The sequence below is a fragment of the Canis aureus genome, chromosome 9, assembly GCF_053574225.1.
Source record: "Canis aureus isolate CA01 chromosome 9, VMU_Caureus_v.1.0, whole genome shotgun sequence".
NCBI classification, from domain to species: domain Eukaryota; kingdom Metazoa; phylum Chordata; class Mammalia; order Carnivora; family Canidae; genus Canis; species Canis aureus.
The window spans coordinates 65,201,052-65,221,395 of record NC_135619.1 but is presented as its reverse complement, the minus strand read 5'-3'; the positions used below and the strand labels follow the sequence as shown (position 1 = coordinate 65,221,395).

General features: G+C 35.8%; 1 protein-coding gene across 4 annotated transcripts in view; it reads left to right on the top strand.

Annotated features, from left to right (window-relative positions):
- The window catches only part of RPS6KA5 (ribosomal protein S6 kinase A5), a 171,694-nt gene that overhangs the window by 102,084 nt on the left and 49,266 nt on the right, over positions 1-20,344 (top strand). For 3 of the 4 annotated variants that reach the window (XM_077910351.1, XM_077910350.1, XM_077910352.1), the window contains 2 exons: positions 780-895; positions 3,976-4,083. In XM_077910351.1, coding sequence (XP_077766477.1) covers positions 780-895; positions 3,976-4,083 — 224 coding nt within the window. Of the gene's footprint in view, positions 1-779; positions 896-3,975; positions 4,084-19,869; positions 19,939-20,344 lie in introns of those variants that run through there. The other variant, XM_077910353.1, reaches the window with a different exon arrangement.

Below are 20,344 nucleotides of genomic sequence, written 5' to 3'. Positions count from 1 at the left end.
CCAGGCAGACTCCCTGTTGAGCATGGAGCCCAACTCAGGGCTCAGTCCCTCGACTTTGAGTTCATGACCTGAGCTCACCAAGAATCCAACACTCAACTGACTGAGCCACTCAGGCACTCCTCACTGTAGCCTGTTTTGTCTTTCATTTCATTATTCCTTTTGGGATAAATAGGTCAAATTGAGAGGGAAGTGGGAATATTTTAGTTTCAGGTGTTTGACTCAGCCACATTACACCACTTTTACTTTTCGGCTACATGAAGGGTACCTGCTACCTAATAGACATTTTTTGAAAGGGTACATAGAAAATTCTAGAAAATGAGGCCTGCTTAGAAATAGTGACTGGCAGCTATTAGAAAGGAAAAGCTGGGGTTTTTGTGTTTTGTTTTATTCTGTTCATTTTTTATCTTAGTTATTACAGTGGCTAATGTTTTGGTACTCCACAGCAAGTTAAGTATTATGCAGCGATGGCAGAAGTTTCTGATACACTACATTTGGGAAAACATTTAAATATATGCAGATGCATGTAATAGTTTTAATGGCAGTACTCTAGGCAAATCCACTTGATTGCGACTTAGGGTAGTCATTATCTTATGCAAGTGTATTACTATGTAAATTTAGTAATATGTTCTAGATGAAACTGTATACTGTACACAAACAATTGTGCAAAAATAATATATTAAAATCAGTGCCTTCTGGTTAATCCAAAATGATTAAAAGGGAATACTACCTTAAGTTTATGAATACAAGTCAAAGAAAGAAAAAATATATTTCATTTTTAGATTATATAAATGGTGGAGAACTTTTTACTCATCTTTCTCAAAGAGAGCGTTTCACAGAGCACGAGGTGCGGATCTATGTTGGAGAGATCGTGCTTGCCCTCGAACATCTCCACAAGGTAAGATGCTCAATCTTTGGGAGTTCTTTTTTTGAAAAATCTGTTAATTGAGGTAATGAGCTAAAAGAGCTAATGTTTTAAACATCACTGTCTTCGTGGAGATTGTGAAAGCATACTTACACGCTGTTGCCAATTTTCTCAATTCTGTAGTTCCCTTTTTAAAAATCTCCTAATTTTTTTGTAGTTCCTGTGATACAGATGAAAAAGATAGAACCTGGCAGTTTTTTTGGTTTTGTTCATGAAAAATCCTAATGCTTATTACAAAGTATCATTAGAATAAAAGCTTTTCACTTTTATGATAACTTTTAAAATGAAACTACAAGTCATAATATATGTTTCCTTAATTGTGATTTACTGCACTGCAGACTCTGCCTCTGTGTCTGCAGGGCATGTTTCTTGATTAGGTTGGAGAATATGAGTTCCTTGACAGAAGTGCCTGCCAGCTCCCAGCTACCCCACTCTCCCACTCTGGTTTGCCTTGGTGATTGCTTTGTCCTCTAGGTGCTCCCTTGCGCCCTCTCCCTCCTTCTCCTCTACTGCCTCATGTAGCAGGAGCTCAGTTGCTAAAAACTAAGTGGAATTCATGTCTGTGATGCTGTTTGAACTCTGTTAAAATCAGTTTGAACTTAAAAATATATATAGTCTTTCACGTACTATTAATCTTGATCCAGGAAATTTTGAACAAAGTTTTTTGAACTTTTAATAAGGAAGCGTTATGACACGTTATGACAAAAGCAGTCACTCTGTGACAAGGCGTGTGTGTATTCCCTTAGAAATAGAATGCACTCAAGTAATTTTCATCAAAGTATGTGAGACCACGTACTTTGGAGACCAGCACAACCGAGTCTCTATGTTAGGATGAGACAAGTATGTCATGGAGCCCCTGTTCATTGTTGAGAATTCAGATCCTGCACTGGATTAGAAATGAACAGAGACTAAAGTGGTGATTATGGAGCAGAGACAGGGTAGAGAGAGATGAAGGGAAAAGGCAAGGAATGGGGAGGAGGTTTTTAAAGGGGCAGAGAGACTGGAATGGCAAGATGGAGGCCATGGACAGGAGGGGCTGTAAGAAAAGATGGCAAGAAGATACGAGCACGGAAGGAAGGGGTCAGGAACAGGGGAGATCTAGTCCAGAGCAGAGCCAGGACTGGGCAGGCGGGGGCTGGGAGTCAGAGGAGGAATCTGAAGGGAAGTGGGTGGAAATGTATACAAACAGGAGGGAAAGAGAAGAGGCCTGGTGGGCGTGGGGGGCGGGGCTGGGTGATGGAGAAAAGGGACAGAGGAACCAGAAGGGAGCTGACCAAGGCCTGCTGTGAGGGGACAGACACCCATCCCTTTTGGTAGTTGTCAGGTCGTGGTCAGCTTTTGCCTGTGAGTATCTCTGTGGGGTATAAAGTAGTTAGGACATCTTCATAAGTGAACCAAATTAAGCCCAGGAATGGGCTGAAAAGATCTTTGAGTTTTATGCTTAGGGATCTTAATTGTAAGTTTTTATAATATAAAAATGATGGTGGAAATCACCATAAATACCAGAGTAAAAACAAAACAAATACAAAGCTCTGATGGGTAAGCTAGTAAACTCATTTTTTGTGTGTGTGAAAGCTTTAATTCCACTAATTCTGTTTATTAAAGGAAAATCTGTGAACATCTGTTATTATTAAAAGAGGGTGATCAGAACCACAGAAGTAGAGAACATGATGAATACTGGGTATACGTGTGATGGATATGGAGTGAAAATAATATAGCAAATCAGACTTCAGCTAAGTTTTTCTTAATCTTACTACCCTAAAAAGATAAGTACAAAGAGATACAACATGAAGCCAGTAATATTAATCTTGATACAGCTGCTAACATTGAGTTTCCCAGGAAGAGACAAAAATGGAAGTTTACTTGGAAGTGATGAGGTAAAGCAGATAGTAAATGATTTATTTCTAAAATTGCTTCCAAAGAGTTTCTTTAAAAAAAAAAAAAAAAAGAAGTTGCACTTGTTGTTAGATGCATATGAGGCTTCAAGTCAGATGTCTGTTCAATAGATTGCAGATGTCATCCTTTCTTATAGAACACTGAAGTTCTGGGAGGAAAATTGCCTAGCATTTTTCCTTGTGTAATTTGTTGTTTCAATTTTAAGAAGTTATTAAGAATCTGCTTTTTCATATACTTAGTGTTGTGGAAAGCAGTGTTTCTAAGTTTAAAAACATTTAATTCAGGCTGACATAACATGAAATGTGCAATGCACATATATCAAGAACTTCTTGTATGACTTGTGTATAGATTTATTTAGCTCGAGAAATAGCTGAAGTGTTTTACTATAGAACTTACATGCAAACAAAAGGGAAGGATATATAAGTACTATCCAATTGACTTATTTCACTTATTTAGAACTAATGATCAACCAAAATTAACCTATGATCTTCACCCTTTGTGTTTAGGAGCCTATTGTTCAACAAGTCTTTATTAATTATCTATTTGGCACTGTACAAGATACTAGAAAAATGCATAAAAATTGAAAAACAGAGTTAGGGTATGGTTATATTGAGACAAGCAGGAAATACCTAGAAAATATCAGTTATTTTTAGGTGAGTAAAATGTATTTTTAGATAAGTGAAGGAATAAAAACAAATACATGACTAGTGTGGATCTAGTTAGAAAGCTCTCTGAATCCTTTAGGATGTGATGGACATGAATTGGCTAGCAGTACCTGAAAAAGATCATCTGCAGTGATACATCCAGAAGATAGAACAGGAAAAACAGAGTTAACAGTAGTCCACAGAGAGACCCCGTGGAAGCTGGTCTAGTGGGAGTAGATCTTCATTACACAGAGAAGAAAGACGTGATAGGAGAGGTCCAGGGAGCCCAGCAGATGAACCCTGAGATGGAGGAATTCACATTGTCCCTAGAGCCCAGCAGATGAACCCTGAGATGGAGGAATTCACATTGGCCCTAGCCAGTGACTAAGAGCCCTTGCAGCATCCTGAGCAGGAAAATCCATTTTTTGGTTTGTTTTTAAGGTAGATAAAGACTTTCCTAATTCATTTTTTGGAAATTATTATTTGAAAATGCATATTTGTTTGTTTTTACAGTTGGGAATTATATACCGTGACATTAAGCTTGAGAACATTCTCCTTGATTCTAATGGCCACGTGGTGCTGACAGATTTTGGTCTGAGTAAGGAGTTTGTGGCTGAAGAAGTAAGTATTATATTTTAATTTGAAGTTAGTAACAGAATGTAAACAATGATAAAAAAAATTAGTTATAGAGTAAGCATTTATCAGGGTAGTACCATATGGATTATGGATTTTTGTACAAGTTTGCCTAGAGGAACATCTTGACATGAATGACTGTAAAGATTTTTAACTTAAAATTATCATCTTGTTGGAATTACAGTAAACCTTTGATGGCTATATCAGAATTCTCTAGTTTAAAGCAAAACTATGCATTTAACTTTCCCTATAAAATATAACTGAAAATTTTAAATAATCCTTTGGACCCTTGAGGAGGATTATGGCTTAGTTGGTAACCAATAGAAAATTACAAAACAAAGGATAGAGTTTCAATTGTATTTACAAAGTAGTATGTTCTGATGGTCCTTTGAATTCACTTGATAAAAATGACAAGGATCTACTAGAACTACTTTTTTAATAACCTTGCTTTTTTGTTTATATGAATTAAAATGTAATAGGTAATGTGCAGATTTTAAACATGGAAGACTTTGGATTTTAAGTATTGTTAGTATTTGTTTACTGTTACAGGTACATTTAATGACTTTTAAAAATGTACATCTACTAGTTCTAGTTAAATACTTACATAGCAGTTGTGATAAAAATTATGTTTTTATACTACTGGCTATGCAAAATACAAGGTAAATTTGAATGCCAACTCATTCTTATCTAAGAAATTATTGGTATAGAATACCAATAATTTTTGTAGTGAAGGACTCTGTGGTTGTAAAACACATCATTCTTGAGTTCCACATGAGGTGTGTCTGTTTCTGATTGTTTGCTTTTTGCAGTATTGCCAAAGCAGTCCTAGGTGAATTCCATAAGTGCTGAAATTATACAACTAAAGATCCCATTTTTTATCATATCCATATTCATTCAGTTCACTTATTCAATAAATATTTATTGACAGCCTCTGCCATACTAGGTACTGGCTAATGCGATGATGAAGAAGATGGAAATGGTATCTGCCTTCATAAAGTTCTGGTTATAATTATACTGATTATCTGTGACAGAAAAATCGTAAAAGAGATGAATTTTTGAGGAATTTACTTCAAAGTCTGATTTTTAAAACTTTTTCTCCTTTGTAGAACTTTTCATGGCAACTTCAGTAAAATGTGACAGATTAAATATGTTTCCTGTTGCTTCCTCATTAAACCCCCTACACAAAAGTAAGGGAGTAAAATAGGCATGTACTCAAAAGAGAATGAAGAAAATAGGAACCACATTTTGGAGGATAGACAGCAGGAATATTAGTGGTAACCAATATAGCATCCCTTGTCACAGTTGAATCCTAAGCTAGTAACATGAGAAACCTCAAAGCAAGCTAATTTGTACTTCAGGAACTGGCAGCACCAGGTGTTCTTCAAAGTAGGAGCATAGGTTATATGGTCAAAAGTCTGTATAAGAAACAGCCCCCCTCAGATCTGCCACATATTTGGTTCACCTAGGCAACCGTGCTTTCCTTACCTTCAGGGAAGACAGAGGGTTGAATAGAAAGACTGGATTCAGGGGCAGTGGACTGAAGGTGAGGACAAAACAAGGAAACTGGTGGTTCAGGTGCAAAATGGCACAGTGAGCCATGGAACTCCTGTGGCCTCTTTCTGCCTCTTCACTCTGAGGACATGACTTCCTAGACAGGAGTTTGGAGGATTCCTCTCTGTGAAACTGAGAACAAAAACTCTGCAGATGCTCTCAGGTGCTGGTGTCACCAGGGAACTAGCCCAGCCAGATCTTTCTACAGAGAGGTCTGTGACTTGACAAGCCCAGCACATGCTGTAGAACCGTTTTGTGATGATGTCATGGTTTCTTTTTCTGTTTTGATGTCACTGTATTTCAGTGTAATTACTTCTTGTGTCTGTATTCCAATGTGATTATAGTTTCGCTGTCATACTACGTATTTAAAAGCATTATTCTGAGGAGGAGTCTGTGGGCTTCAACAGATGGCCAAGGGATCCTTGGCATGTAAAGCATGCCTGCATAGAGAGATTTGGTGATCATGTTCTCCTCTCTCCATGGAACCATTCATGCATTTGCTTATTCACTCCATCAGTATTTGTTGAGCACCTTCTCCATACTGGACATTAGGCAAGGTCCTGGTAAGACACCAATGAAAGGAATCACTTAGTGACTCCTGTGGTTATGGGTACATGCGGCTGATCATTTGACAGACTTTGGCCCTGGGAAACAGCAAAAATAAACGAAAATCAGACACGGATTAGAGATGCTGAGTTTTAATACAGAAATACAAATTAATCAGAAATGCTGTGCAACTAAGTCAGCTAGATCCCTCCTCACAGGAGAGACTTCTGTGTTCTGTTAACGTGTCAACAGTTCCTCAGCAAGAGAGCAAAGAGAGTTTTAGTTGGATGCCATAGGTTTTAAACAGTTGTGTAGGTACAAAAATGAAATATTGGGTGGTGGGGGCACCTGGGTGGCTCAGTCGGTTAAGCACTCAGCTCTTCTTGATTTGGCTCAGGTCATGATCTCAGGGTCATGAGCTCAATCCCCACATCAGGCCCCTTTCTCAGCACAGAGTCTGTTTGAGATTCTCTGCCTCTCTCTCTGCCCCTCTCCCTACTCTCTCAACTAAATACATAAGTAAAACCTTTTTAAAAAATGAAATATTGGGATTCAATCTGAAGTAGAGAAATAATTTATAGATTTTCGTATTATTCCCTGAATACAACCCAACTGTATTTAATATAGTTATGTGTTAGTGTCTGTGTCATTAAGCTTTCCACTTTCATTTCTTCCCCTCAGACCACCAGCTCATTCTTCATCTTCCCATAGAGGACATACTATCACACTAGGCTTCAGGTTTCACTCTCAGGGCTAGGGTGGTGACTACCCTTCTCTGAGACCCCTACAGTGGGATCTAGTGGTCCTTTGCTCCCCTAATTACACCCAGCACCTATTCAGCAAGTTTCCCTGCCTAGACTCTTTCTACCTTAAAAATATTCCTGTTTTGATTAGCTAGCATTCCTTTTTGGTTTCACATGCCTCCCTGACTCACTTATATCAAAAATACTGTCTTTCCTGGAATGCATTTCTTTTTTGTCTATCCCTATTCTATCTCCTTGGTTTTCAGTTTAAACTCTAGTCTAAGGAGTCTCCTCCTTGGTTCCCACTGTTTATAGAGAGATTCTATAGCCCTAGCTCCAGCTGACCTCTCTCCTCTTCTTCCTCTTCCTTTTGGACCCTTTTGTCACCATTTAAGCCTCGTCTCTCCTTTCTTAAAATTTTAAAGATGGAGAGATGGATGGATGGACAGACTGACTGACTAATAGATAAACAAAATCTCTCTCAGAATTCTATACTCCCTTCCAGCTCTTGTGCTTTTGTTCTCTGTCAGTATCTGTCTACACACTCTCTTTACTTACCCACATGTCACTCCTTCATCTAGTCCAGTTTGGCTTGCATGCCTACTGATGGACTATAAGTCTTGTCAAGGTTACTGTTGACCTCAGTTTTAGGTGCTTTTTAGTCCTTTCTTACTTGACCACCTTGTAATGTTGAACTGGATATTGCCTCCTGCCTTGGCTCCTATGACACCACACTCCCCGGTTTTCCTACTTTCTATCACTGTCTTTTGCAGGCTCTTCCTCTTCTACCCAAGGGTTCCTCACAGTTCAGTACTAAGTACTCTTCTCTGTTTATGCTCTACTCTCTCTCTCTCTATGCTGGTGCCATACATATTTAGGATATATATGGCAACCTCAACCTCTCTTCTGGGCTCCAGGTCCAAAGATCCTTGTAGTGTATTTCCATTCGAATAGACTCTCATAGACTCCTTGAGCTCAACATTTTCAGAACTGAACTAATCCTCCCCTACCCAAATCTTCTTCTCTTTTAGTGTGTTGCAGTTTTGTGTGTTATAAATTCTGGCCTCATTTGGTCTGGGAAATATATTTCTATTGAATTTTTAGGAATCTACTTAGTATAAAAAACATATGCTTTTAAAATAGTTAAAAGTTTCTGCTCATGGTGTAATATTCATTTTTGAGTGTATTCATTAACTTAATAATTGAGCAAATATTATTTGAGTACTATGTGTCAGGTATTATCCTAGACCCTAGAAATACAGTGGTGAACATAACAAATTCCTTGCCCTAATGAGCCTGTGTATTCTAGAGGTGTTTGTCAAACAGTCATATAATTATTTCTAGAATTATAGTTTGCTAAACTAGGTTGTATACAGTATAAAATTGATTTATTTTAGAAACCTTTAAAATCTTTTATATGATAATGAACACTTTACAAGTTTGATACTTTTGATATGTTCTTTTCTCGGTCATAGAATTGATAAATCCCTTGAGATTCTGAGAATCAAAGAAGATATTAATCACTATTTGCAGGCTAGTCTGTGTCCTTCTTAAGATATCTTGAGACTATAATTCAGCAAACGTTTGTTGAGTTCCTACTATGAGTCAGTCTGCTAGATATTGGGTATATAATTTTAACATTGAAGACTTAAAGATAATGTTTAAAGGGGGTCTGTTTTTACCTGTTTATTAACAAATAATGTCAAAATGATACATTAATGTCCTATTAGTTACTGTGTACTTACATATGGTATATGCATCCTGTCTTTTCGTAATTTCACATTGAACACTTAAAAATATCACAACAGATTATTAATGTGAGTCTACATATAGCTAACTAAAACTAGAAAAATAATGTCCCCAACATTTAAGATAGAAGTAGTTAAACTAATTATAACATATTGTCTTGGGTATAGTATAGTATATATAGTATAGTATAGTAAACAGCTATACTTTAAAGGAAAAGCCTATGGATTAGAGACTATTTTCTGTTTTCAGAAAATAGAAAAATACCTTTGCTTAGCTAAGATGATATTATTCATTAATTAATTTTTGGAATATTTTAGTGGCCTTTGTATATAGTGGATAGAACATGTACTGAAGGAAGAGGATCTTTTTCAGTTCTCCACTTTGTGTCTGTGTAACATCGGGCAAGCCACGTAGTCATTATCCATTCTCAGTCTTAGTTTCTTCATCTGTAAAATAATAGCTGTCGTATCTAATGTATAGAATCATCGTATCACACAATAAGTTGATGCTCATGAAAGTATGTTCTAAAGTGTGAAGCAGTAAATATCAGTTTCTGCTTGTAGACATATTGTTTAAATTTTAGATTACTGTGAGCAAAACTAAAATATACAAATGAGAATCTTAAGTTACTCTCCTTTTCTGATTTATAGGAAAGTTTAAATTATGCCTCTCTTTAATAAATGCCTCGTTAATAATATTATCTGCAGTATTCTGCTATTGTGACATACATATCTCAAGATGCCTGGGTGAGGCTCAAGATCCATTAAGAGCATGTTTGCTTTAGGAATCAGATTACTCTCTAAGGCAGCTTTTTATTACTTTTGTCCCCTTCTTGATTGACTCATGACATGTGTTCACAATTCTTTTCATTTGCATATGCTCCTAAGGAATGTAATTAGGTCTCTGTAAATAAATCCTACCAGTCATTCACCAAACCAGTGACTTTGGATAGTTTTAGTTATTTTAGGGTAAACGTTAAGATGGAAGTGTTGGGAAAACAGGAGACCCAGAGACTAGTCAGAACATTTTTCCATTGCCTCAATTTTTCTTCTACTCAAACAGTATTACGCAATATAGGGATGGTAGCACATTAGTTTCAGCCATTTTTTTGTAAAGTTCTGCGAGATATCAGAGTAGATCCCTCACATTTGGATGGGTGGAGGGGAGGGAGACAGCAGGGCTTTGCCCTCAGATGTCTGCCTCACAGGTTTCCTTTATAACCTTTCTTATGGTAGAAATTATTGGCTCTAGTAAGATTTATTGTAATGCTCTTTCTTATTTTAAGGCAGGTTCAATGTACAAGTTCAGTGAGCAAGTTTAATGTAAATGTCATCACAGGGCAAGCAGGAACAACTTTTGAGTGGAGATTGTTTTCAAAGAAACTTCTATTATATATTCCATTTGTTCAAATCAGGTTAAAAGCATATCATTTTTATTTACTTGAAAATTATGTTTAGCAGTCACATTCTATATTAATGTAGAATGTATTAATCTGAAAATAGATCATTTTTTATCTATTTTCCAAGAAAAAATGAAAAATTACTTAAGACCCAAGCCTAAGTGTCAGAGACTTTCAAACCCTTTAGGCGAATTTAGCAAAAAATATTCTGAAATATTAACTGACATTACATAAATATGATTAATAAGTGTTTATATCTTCTAATTTCTTTTTACATTTTTTGTTATGAAATATTTAAGCATAATAAAAATATAAAAAATGCTATATAACAAAATCTGTGCACCCACTATTCACATATGCAGTTGTAAACATTTTGAATTTTCCCCCACTCATTTGGCAAATATCAATTTAATGTGTCTGCTGTGATTCATCCAGGCACTGTTCTGTCTGGTGTTGTAATCTAATAATGAACAAAATAGTTAAAAATCCCTCCTCTAGACAGAGAGGCAGCCAATAACTAGTAAATAAGTAAGATATGTATGAAATATGTCAGATAATGGTAAGTTACAAGAAGACAAAGAGAAATAGGGAGTATTAGGGTGAGAAAAGGTTGCATTTTTTTTTTTTTTAAGAGAGATGGGGTAAAAGGGCAGAGGAAGAGAATCTTAAGCAGGCTCCATGCCCAGTGCAGAGCCTGACACAGGGTTCAACCTCACAACCCTGAGATCACGACCTGAGCCAAAGTCAAGAGTTCACCCTTAACCCACTGAGCCACCCAGGTGCCTGAAAAAATTGCACTTTTAAATCAGATTCAGGAATGGTTTTGCTGAGAAAGTGACCATTTAGTAGAGACGTGAACGAAGTGAGAGTGTGAGCCATATCGGTATCTGAAGGAAGAGATTTCTAGGCAGAGAGATCAGCTGGTGTGAAAGATCCAGGGTGGGAATATACCCGGGCTGTGTGTGGAACAATAAGGATTACAAGTATTAAGTGTTTAGAGTGAGTGAGGCTCAGAGTACCAGGAAGTAAGGGCGCAGGGGTGGTCCTATGGATGAAGGATTGTACAGATCATGCAAGACACTGAAGACTGTTGTAAGGACTGTGGCTTCTTCTAGTGAAATGGGGGCCACTGGAGAGTTTTGAGTAGAGAAATGAGATGATCTGACTTATTTTAGAAGAGTAATTCTGTTTGCCAAGCATGATATTCTTATAGTGGGACATGTCTAGAGACATGGAGACCCGTTAGGAAACTGTTATACTAATCCTAGCAAGAAATAGTAATGCTTTAGACCATGGGGTGGCAGAGTAAGTTGTAATAAGTAGTAAGATTTTAGATCTATTTTGACATTAGAGATAATGAAATTTCTTGATGATTTGGATGTGGGGTGTGAGAGAGCAAGAGGAATCAAGGGAGCCCTAAGGGTTTTGGCCAGGGTGGCTGAAAGGATGACGTTGCTATCAACTAACATGGGGTGGGCTTCTGATGGAAAGAAAGATTTCAGGTAGGTAGAAGAGTGCATCTGAGCAGCTTGAGTTTGAGATGACTATTAGACTTACAGAGATGTCCGGTAGACAGGAGGAGATCTGAGTCTGCAGTTTGAGGGAGAAGTCTCATCTAGAGATGTAAATTTGGAATTTGCCAGTATAGAGGTAATATTTAAAATTGTGAAAATGGAGAAGAATATCAACACAGTAAGTACAGATAGAAAAGAAAAAGGGACAAAGCTTTGAACCCCGGGCTACTCCAAATAAAAAGAGCAGGAGGTGCCAGCAAAGGAGACCGGGGAAAGGGGAGTGGCAAGCTGAGGAAAAAATAGGTAAGTGTGTTGTCTTAGAAGCCAAGTGAAGAAATGTTTCTAGGATGAACATGATCAACCATGTCAGATACTCTTGTTAGGTCAAATAAAATGAGGACTAGAGATTGAGCATTAGCTCAATTTAAATCTCAGGAGAAAGAGACTGGGAATAGATGTATTGTCCTCCGCAACTAAAGGCAATTCTGGGTTTTCTGTAAAAAGGAATAGTGAAATTGTGTTGGGGAGAATAGCAGAGGATTTGAAGTGGGGTTCAGAGAAGCCTTTTGATTTTAAGGTGGGAGAAATGACAGATGTCATATGCTTGTTGACACATTCCTAGAGAGGAAGTGTAGGGGTCAATATAATAATGATAGAAGAGAAGAGGGAAGATTGCTGGAACGCTGACCTTGGGAGAAGTAAACTCAGTGTACAAGTGGGGAGGTCATCCTTAGCTAATGGCTTGGTCAGTGCATCTTTAGGAAGAAAGAAGGGTCAGTTGGAGGACCCAGATGCATGTGGCTGTCAGGAAGCAGTAGTGGGAGTGATAGAAGGTTTTTTGTTTTGTTTTGGTTTCGTTTTTTATTGCTTCTATGTTTTCACTGAAAGTGAGGAAGGAAAAGAAGACATTGGAGTTTGAGGAGAAAGAAAAAGATATAAAATAAGCAGCCACATCCATGGAGAGTGAATGGGTTAGGTAATCAGTGTGTTTGCTGGGCAGCATTAAATGCCCGCTTTGAGGGTCTTGGTCATGGATTTAAAATGAAATTGGTCAACTTGATTCTTTGTTTTACTCCAGCCACATTTAGCTTAACAAGTGCAGGCAAAGAGTAGATGGTGGGTTGAATTTAATTTTATTTTAGTACCTCTACTTCATAGGTATATATCCATAAACTATATTAGTGTTAGCTTATGTTCCTAAAATGTACATAAGTGGCATATCATATGCAAAAGTATTTTATTTGACTTATTTTTAATGTATCCAAGTTGATAAATATGAATCTGTTTCATTCATTTAGCTCCTGTATAATATTCTTATTACTTATCCATTCTCCTGTCGAGATACATTTAGGTTTCTGTGTTTTCTCAGTGTTGCAGGTTTTTCCTGATATTACTGGTATCTGTAGTTCTTTAAATATTCTATATACCCATCATTTGTAATTATATATTTTCTTTTCCAAGTCTTTCACTTGTTTTTAATGGTATTTTTGCCATCATCAGATTTGACATTTTAATAAAATCAACTTGGTCTTTTCATATTAACATTCTTTGATTATTCAAAAAAAATTGTGGTGAAATACACAAAAAGATTATCACCTAAACTATTTTTTAATATTTTATTTATTTATCCACGAGAGACAGAGAGAGAGAGAGAAAGAGAGGCAGAGACACAGGCAGAGGGAGAAGCAGGCTCCATGCAGGGAGCCCGACGTGGGACTTGATCCCAGGTCTCCAGGATCACACCCCGGGCCAAAGGTGGCGCCAAACCACTGAGCCACCCAGGCTGCCCCATCTAAACTTTTTTTTTTTTTTTTTACAGACAATGCTTAGTTTATTTACTGAGAACAGTCCTTACAATAAATAAACCATCTAAACTATTTTTAAGTGAATATCAGTAGTATTAACTATATTCATAGTATTGTGCAACAGGTCTCTAGAATTTTTTTTATCTTGCAAAACTTAACTCTATATCCAATGAACAACAACTTCCCAGTTTCCTCTCCTCCTAGCTCCTGGCAGCCACCATTTGACTTTCTGTTTTTGTGAGTTTGACTACTTTAGATACCTCATATAAGTAGAATCATATAGTATTTATCTTTGTGGCTGGCTTACTTCAGTTAACATAATGTCCTCAAGTTTCATTCATGTTGTAGCATGTGACGGGATTGCCTTCTTTTTCAAGGCTAGATAATATTATAATATACGTATATATCATACTTTATTTATCCATTCATCCGCTAGTGGGTATTTGGGTTACTTCTACCTATTGGCTATTGTGAATAGTGCTGAAGTGAACCTAGGCATACAAATATCTGTTGGAGATAATGCTTTCTGTTCTTTTAGGTATATATCCAGAAATAGGATTGCTGGATCTTATGATTATTTTGTTTTATTTATTTTTCACCATGATAATTTTATTTTTACTTTTTTTGAGGAAAGTCTTTAATGTGTCTTATAGTGGCAACACCATTTTACATTCTCACCATAAGGGTGCAAGGGTCCTGGTTTCTCCACGTCATTGCCTATACTTATTATTTCTGTTATTTTGATAGCAGCCCTCCTAGTAAGTGTGAGCTGGTATTTCATTATAGTTTTTATTTGTGTTTCTCTAATGATGAGTGATGTTGAGCATCTTTTCATATGCTTGTTGGCCATTTGCTTATCATCTTTGGAAGAATGTTGAAATTTTCCTAATTTTTAATCAGATTATTTGCTTTTTTGCTGTTGAGTTTGTAGTTCTTTATATATTTTGGATATTAACCACTTATCAGATGTGTGATTTGTAAATTTTCTCTCCTGTTCTGTAGGTTGTGTTTCCACTTTGTTTTCCCTCCACTTTGTTGTCTTTTCACTGTTTGTCCTTCCACTTTGTTTTAACTTTGATATTGTCCCGTTTGTCAGCATTTGTTGCTTATGTTTTTGGTATCATACCCAAGAAATGATTGCCAAATCCAGTGCCATGAAACTTTCCCTCTACTTTTTCTTCTAGGAGTTTTATACTTTAAGGTCTTACATTTAGATCTTTAGTCCATTTTGAGTTCATGTTTGTATTTGGTGTAAAGTAATGGTCCAGCTTCATTCTTTTGCATGCAGCTATCCAATTTTCCCAGCATCATTTGTTGAAGAGACCATCCTTTGCTCATTGCATGGTCTTGACACCTATGTTGAAGATCATTTGACCAAATGCTCTATAAGGTTTATTTCTGGGCTCTCAATTTTGTTCCATCATTCTCTGTGCCTGTCTTAATTTCATTACAAAGCTTTATGGTTTATTTGTAGCTTTGTAATACATTTTTAAATCAGGAAGTGTGAGCCTGCCACCTTTGTTGTTCTTTTTCACGATGGTTTTGGCCATTCAGGGTCCCTTGAGATTTCAATATGAATTTTAATATTTTTTTTATTTTTGCTCAAAAATGCCATAGGGATTTTGATAGGAATTACATTGAATCTCTAGATTACTCTTGGTAGGATGGACATTTTCACAATATTATGTCTTCTAATCCATGAGCCATGGATGTTTTTCCTTTTATTTCTATCTTCTTTAATTCCTTTCAGAATATTTTGTAGTGTTCATTGTCAGGTCTTTGGACTTACTGGCTAAATTAATCCCTAAGCATTTTATTATTCTTGATGCTATTTTTTTTAAAGATTTTTTATTTATTTATTCATGAGAGACAGAGAGAGAGAGAGAGAGGCAGAGACATAGGCAGAGGGAGAAGCAGGCTCCATGCACGGAGCCTGACATGGGACTCCAATCCCGGGTCTCCAGGATCACGCCTGGGCCGAAGGCGGTGCTAAACCTCTGAGCCACCGGGCTGCCCTCTTGATGCTATTTTATTTATTTATTTATTATTTTTTTAAAAGATTTTTTATTTATTTATTCATAAAGAGACAGAGAGAGGGAGAGAGAGAGAGGCAGAGACAGAGACACAGGCAGAGGGAGAAGCAGGCTCCATGCAGGGAGCCCAACGTGGGACTGGATCCCGGGTCTCCAGGATCACGCCCTAGGCTGCAGGCAGCGCTAAACCGCTGCGCCACCGGGGCTGCCCTTGATGCTATTTTAAATGAGATCTTTTCCCCTTGATTTTTTTTTTTTTAGATTGTTCATTGTTAGTGTAAAGAAGTGTGATTTTTGTATGTTGACCTTGTTTTAATTATTTTTTTTTCTTCATTTTTTGATAGTCACACAGAGAGAGAGAAAGAGAGGCAGAGACACAGGCAGAGGGAGAAGCAGGCTCCATGCACCGGGAGCCCGATGTGGGACTCGATCCCGGGTCTCCAGGATCGCGCCCTGGGCCAAAGGCAGGCGCCAAACCACTGCGCCACCCAGGGATCCCTGTTGACCTTGTATCCTGTAACTTTGCTGTATGTGCTTATTCTAAGTCTTTTGGTATGGATTCTTTAGGGTTCTCTACATGTAAGATTATATCATCTACAAGCAAGATAATTTTATTTCTTCCTTTCAAATTTGGATGTCTTTTTCTTGCCTAACTGCTCCACCTAGGACTTCCAGTGATGTTTTGAATAGAAGTGATAAGAACAGCCTTACTTTTTTGTTCCTGATCTTAGAGGAAAAGCTTTGAGTTTTTCATCATTGAGTATGATGTTTACTGTGGGCATTTCATATATGGCTTTAACTATGTGGAGGTAGTTTCTTTCTATTCCTTCTTTGTTGTTGAGTGGTTTTATCATGAAAGGATGTTGAAGTTTATCAAATGCTTTTTCTATATCAATTGAAGTGATTATGTGGTTTTTGTTCTTCATTCTGTTAATATGGTTTTACATTGATTGACTTTCAAATCTTGAACCATCCTTACATTCCAGGAATAAGCCTCACTTGGTCATATTACATAACCTTTTAATGTGCTATTGAATTTGGTTTGCTAGTATTTCATTGGAATTTTGTATCAGTCTTCATCAGAAATATAAAGTTGTAATTTTCTTGCAGTAGCTCTTGCTTTGGTATCAGGGTAATGCTGGCCTCATCCAATGAGTTTGGAAGTATTCTCTTCAGTTTTTTTGGACTTACTACTTATTTGAATGTTTTTTTTAGAATTTTCCTATAAGCCATCTGATCCTGAGCTTTTCTAGGGGGAAAGTTTTTGATTGTTGAGTCAATCTCCTTACGGATTATGTGTCTGTTTAGATTTTCTATTTCCTCATAATTCAGTCTTGATAAATTGTATTTTTCTAGGAATTTATCCACTCTGGATTATCCAATTTTATGGTGTATAATTGCTAATAGTAACTTCTTATAATATCATGTTTTATTTCTGATTTTACTTATTTGACGCTTCTTTTTTAAAATAAATATAGCTAAGATTTTGCCAGTCTTGTTATTTTCAAAAACCAACTCAGTTTTGTCAAAAATTTTTTCTATTGCTTTTCTATTCTCAGTTTCATTTATTTGTGGTCTGCTTATTTCTTTCCTGATGCTAACTTTTGGCTTAGTTTGTTCTTTTTCTAGTTCCTTGAGGTGTAAAACTGGTTGTTGATTTCTTCGAATTTTTCAAAGCAAAATCTCTTTATCTCCGTGCACATTAAAATTTTAACTTACTAGGAATTAATTTTTGTGTATAAAACAAAATGAGGATCTTATTTTATCTCTTTTTATAGATTAACCTAGTTGACTGAACTATCATTGAATAGTCAGTCTTTCCCCTACTGATTTAAAAGCAACTTCTGTCATATGCTAAATTCCTGTACAGTCTATTTCCCGTGAGCCCATTTCTATTCCTGTTTCTCTTCTTTCAGTTCCATGGGTCTAGTTGCCTCTCTCTGAATCAAAATAAAAAATATTAAAGGCTATGGTTTTTTTAAAGATTTTATTTATTCATGAGAGACAGAGAGAGAGAGAGAGAAAGAGGCAGAGACACAGGCAGAGGGAGAAGCAGGCTCCATGCAGGGACCCAGTTGTGGTACTCGATCCCAGGTCTCCAGGATCACACCCTGGGCCGAAGGTAGGTGCTAAACCGCTGAGCCGCCCAGGGATCCCAAAGGCTATGATTTTATAATAAGTTTTGAATCTGGAAAGGTGAGATCTTTCTCTTCATTTTTATCCTACCATTCTCTCCTCCTTTCATCTGACTCTTCACTATATTCTCTATTCCTGATCTTTCATTCCTCCATGTAAATTATGGAATTGAATTTATATATTAATTTGGAAATAACTGTGAACTTTGGATATTTAATCTTCCTATCAATTAGTATAAATGAATATTCATACTTTCCCATTTATTTAGTTATCTTTTATTTCCTTCAAAATATTTTATTTCTGTGTAATGCTTTATACTTATAATCATTTCTATTAACTTTATAATTTTTATTCCTATCTACAAAATTAGACTATTTATGATTTTTGAGGCAACACATAGGAATGTTGTTGATCTTGTAAATAGTAATGTTACTGAATTCATACTCCACTAATTTACATATTCACTTGGATTTTTTATATAGATGACTATATTAAAAGAATAAAATCAGAACCACTATGTCAATAATGATGGCTTTATTATATCTTTGTGATTCTTTTTATTTTTATTTTGTGTGTACTTGTGGATGGATGGTTTAGTTTGTCTTCATTGTTCTGCCTACTTTTATTTGTGTGTACTCTTGCTTTTCTACTTCAAGGCAATGTACCTTGGGTTTTACAATTTAGTATGGTATTTACTCTAGGTTTTTGATAGATAAATTATATTCTTAGTTTTTAGTTGTTTACTGACATAAAGAAATTCTTACGGTTTTTCTCTTTAATCACCTAGTGTTTTGAGTTATATTAATAGGATTTTTTCTGTTGAAATACAACAGAATTTGCACCTCTGTAACTATCAGGGTGTATATTTTTTTCCTTTTTTTCCCCACTTTATAGGTAAGTGTGAGTAGCTTTTCAAATACTTACATAGTTCTCTAAAAATATTTATAATAACATTTAGGTTTTCAATTTCTTCTTAAGTCAATTTTGGCAAGTTATATTTTTATAGAAAATGAATAAATAAATCTTTAAAAAAAGGTGGGGGGGTAGCCCCGGTGGCGCAGCGGTTTAGTGCCGCCTGCAGCCCAGGGTGTGATCCTGGAGACCCAGGATTGAGTCCCACATTGGGCTCCCTGCATGGAGCCTGCTTCTCTCTCTGCCTGTGTCTCTGCCTCTCTCTCTCTCTCTGTGTGTTTCTCATAAATAAATAAATAAATCTTTAAAAAAAAAAAAGAAAATGATATATGTTGTCTTTTTAAAGTTGTTTGGCATCATGTTGTTCATAGAATTCACTTATTTTTTAATCTCTATTGTGAGTGTAGTAATGTTTCCTGTTAAATTACTAATATTATTGATCTGTAACTTTCCTCCTTTATCTCTGGGTCAGTTTGCTAGAAATTTGCCCATTAGTCTTTTCCAAGAAATAACTTTTGTCAAGCTCCTCATTTTTTCTATTTATTTGATTATGTTCCTTTATTACTTTGTTTCTTTTACTTTTTGGAGTTTTTCTTCGGTATGCCTTTTCTAAACTTTTGAGTTGGACCTCCAGCTCACTAATATTTAATTTTTAATGAAACCAAATTTCTAAGAACAGCTTTAGATATATCTCACAGGTTCTAACATATGGCATGTTTATTATTATTCTAATAGTCTAATATTTGTTGTGTGGTTTTTTTGGGCCATGAATTACTTAGAAATAGATTTTTAGGTTTTCAAATATATAGGATTTTTTGGTTGTCTTTTTGTAAATGAGTTCTAATTTTATTGCTTTCTGTTTGGAGAACAAACTATATATGATTTTCTTTATGTGGACTTTATATTTGCATTGTGACCTATTACATGGTTAATTTCTGTAAATATGACATGTATACCTGAAATGATTGTGTATTCTCTGTTATATAAAGTTTTGTGTATTCTCATAAACATCATACAAATCTTCTATAGCTTCACTAATTATTTTCCTGCTTGATTGTTCAGTTTTAAAAGAGATATGTTAAAATGCTCATTACAGTTGTGGATTTGTCCATTTCTACTTGAAGATCTCTCCATTTTTGCTTTATATAGTTAAAGACTTTTCAAAAAATATTGAGGGTATTCAGGTTTGGAATAGTATTATTTCCCTAGTGAAATGTTCCTTTTATTATTACATAATGACTCTCCCTAATTTTAATAATCCTTTTTGCCTTAAAGTTTATTTTCCTGCTATTAATAAAAATACTCCAGCTTTCTGTTGGTTAGGCTGGTCTGATATATCTTTTTCCATCTCTTTACTTTCAATATTTCTTTGTCATTATGTTTTAGGTGTGCCTTTTGTAAATAACATATAGCTGGATTTTGTTTTTGATCCAGAGAGTTTCTATCTTTTAACTGGTGAGTTAAATCTGTATATTATGATTACTGATATATTTTTTACTTATTTCTCTTATCTTGCTATGTGTTTCTCTTTATCATAATTTCTCTTTGCTTTTCCCTCTCCTTTCCTATTTAGATTATTAGGATTTCTTTATTTCATTTCTCCCTAATGGTCTAGAAGTTATATATACTCTATTTTTATTCTTTTAGTGGTTATTACCCAGAAATTTTTAACTTATATTATGTCTGTAATTGTTATGACCACTACAAGAACGTAGAATGTGTTAACTTCAATTATCCATCTCATTTTCTGTGTCATTATTACTTATTATTTAGTCTCACGTTGTGTTATATTCCCCAATTTAATCATTCTGTAATTTTCATTTTATAAATTCAGTACTTGCTTCTGTTTTCTCTCATGTTT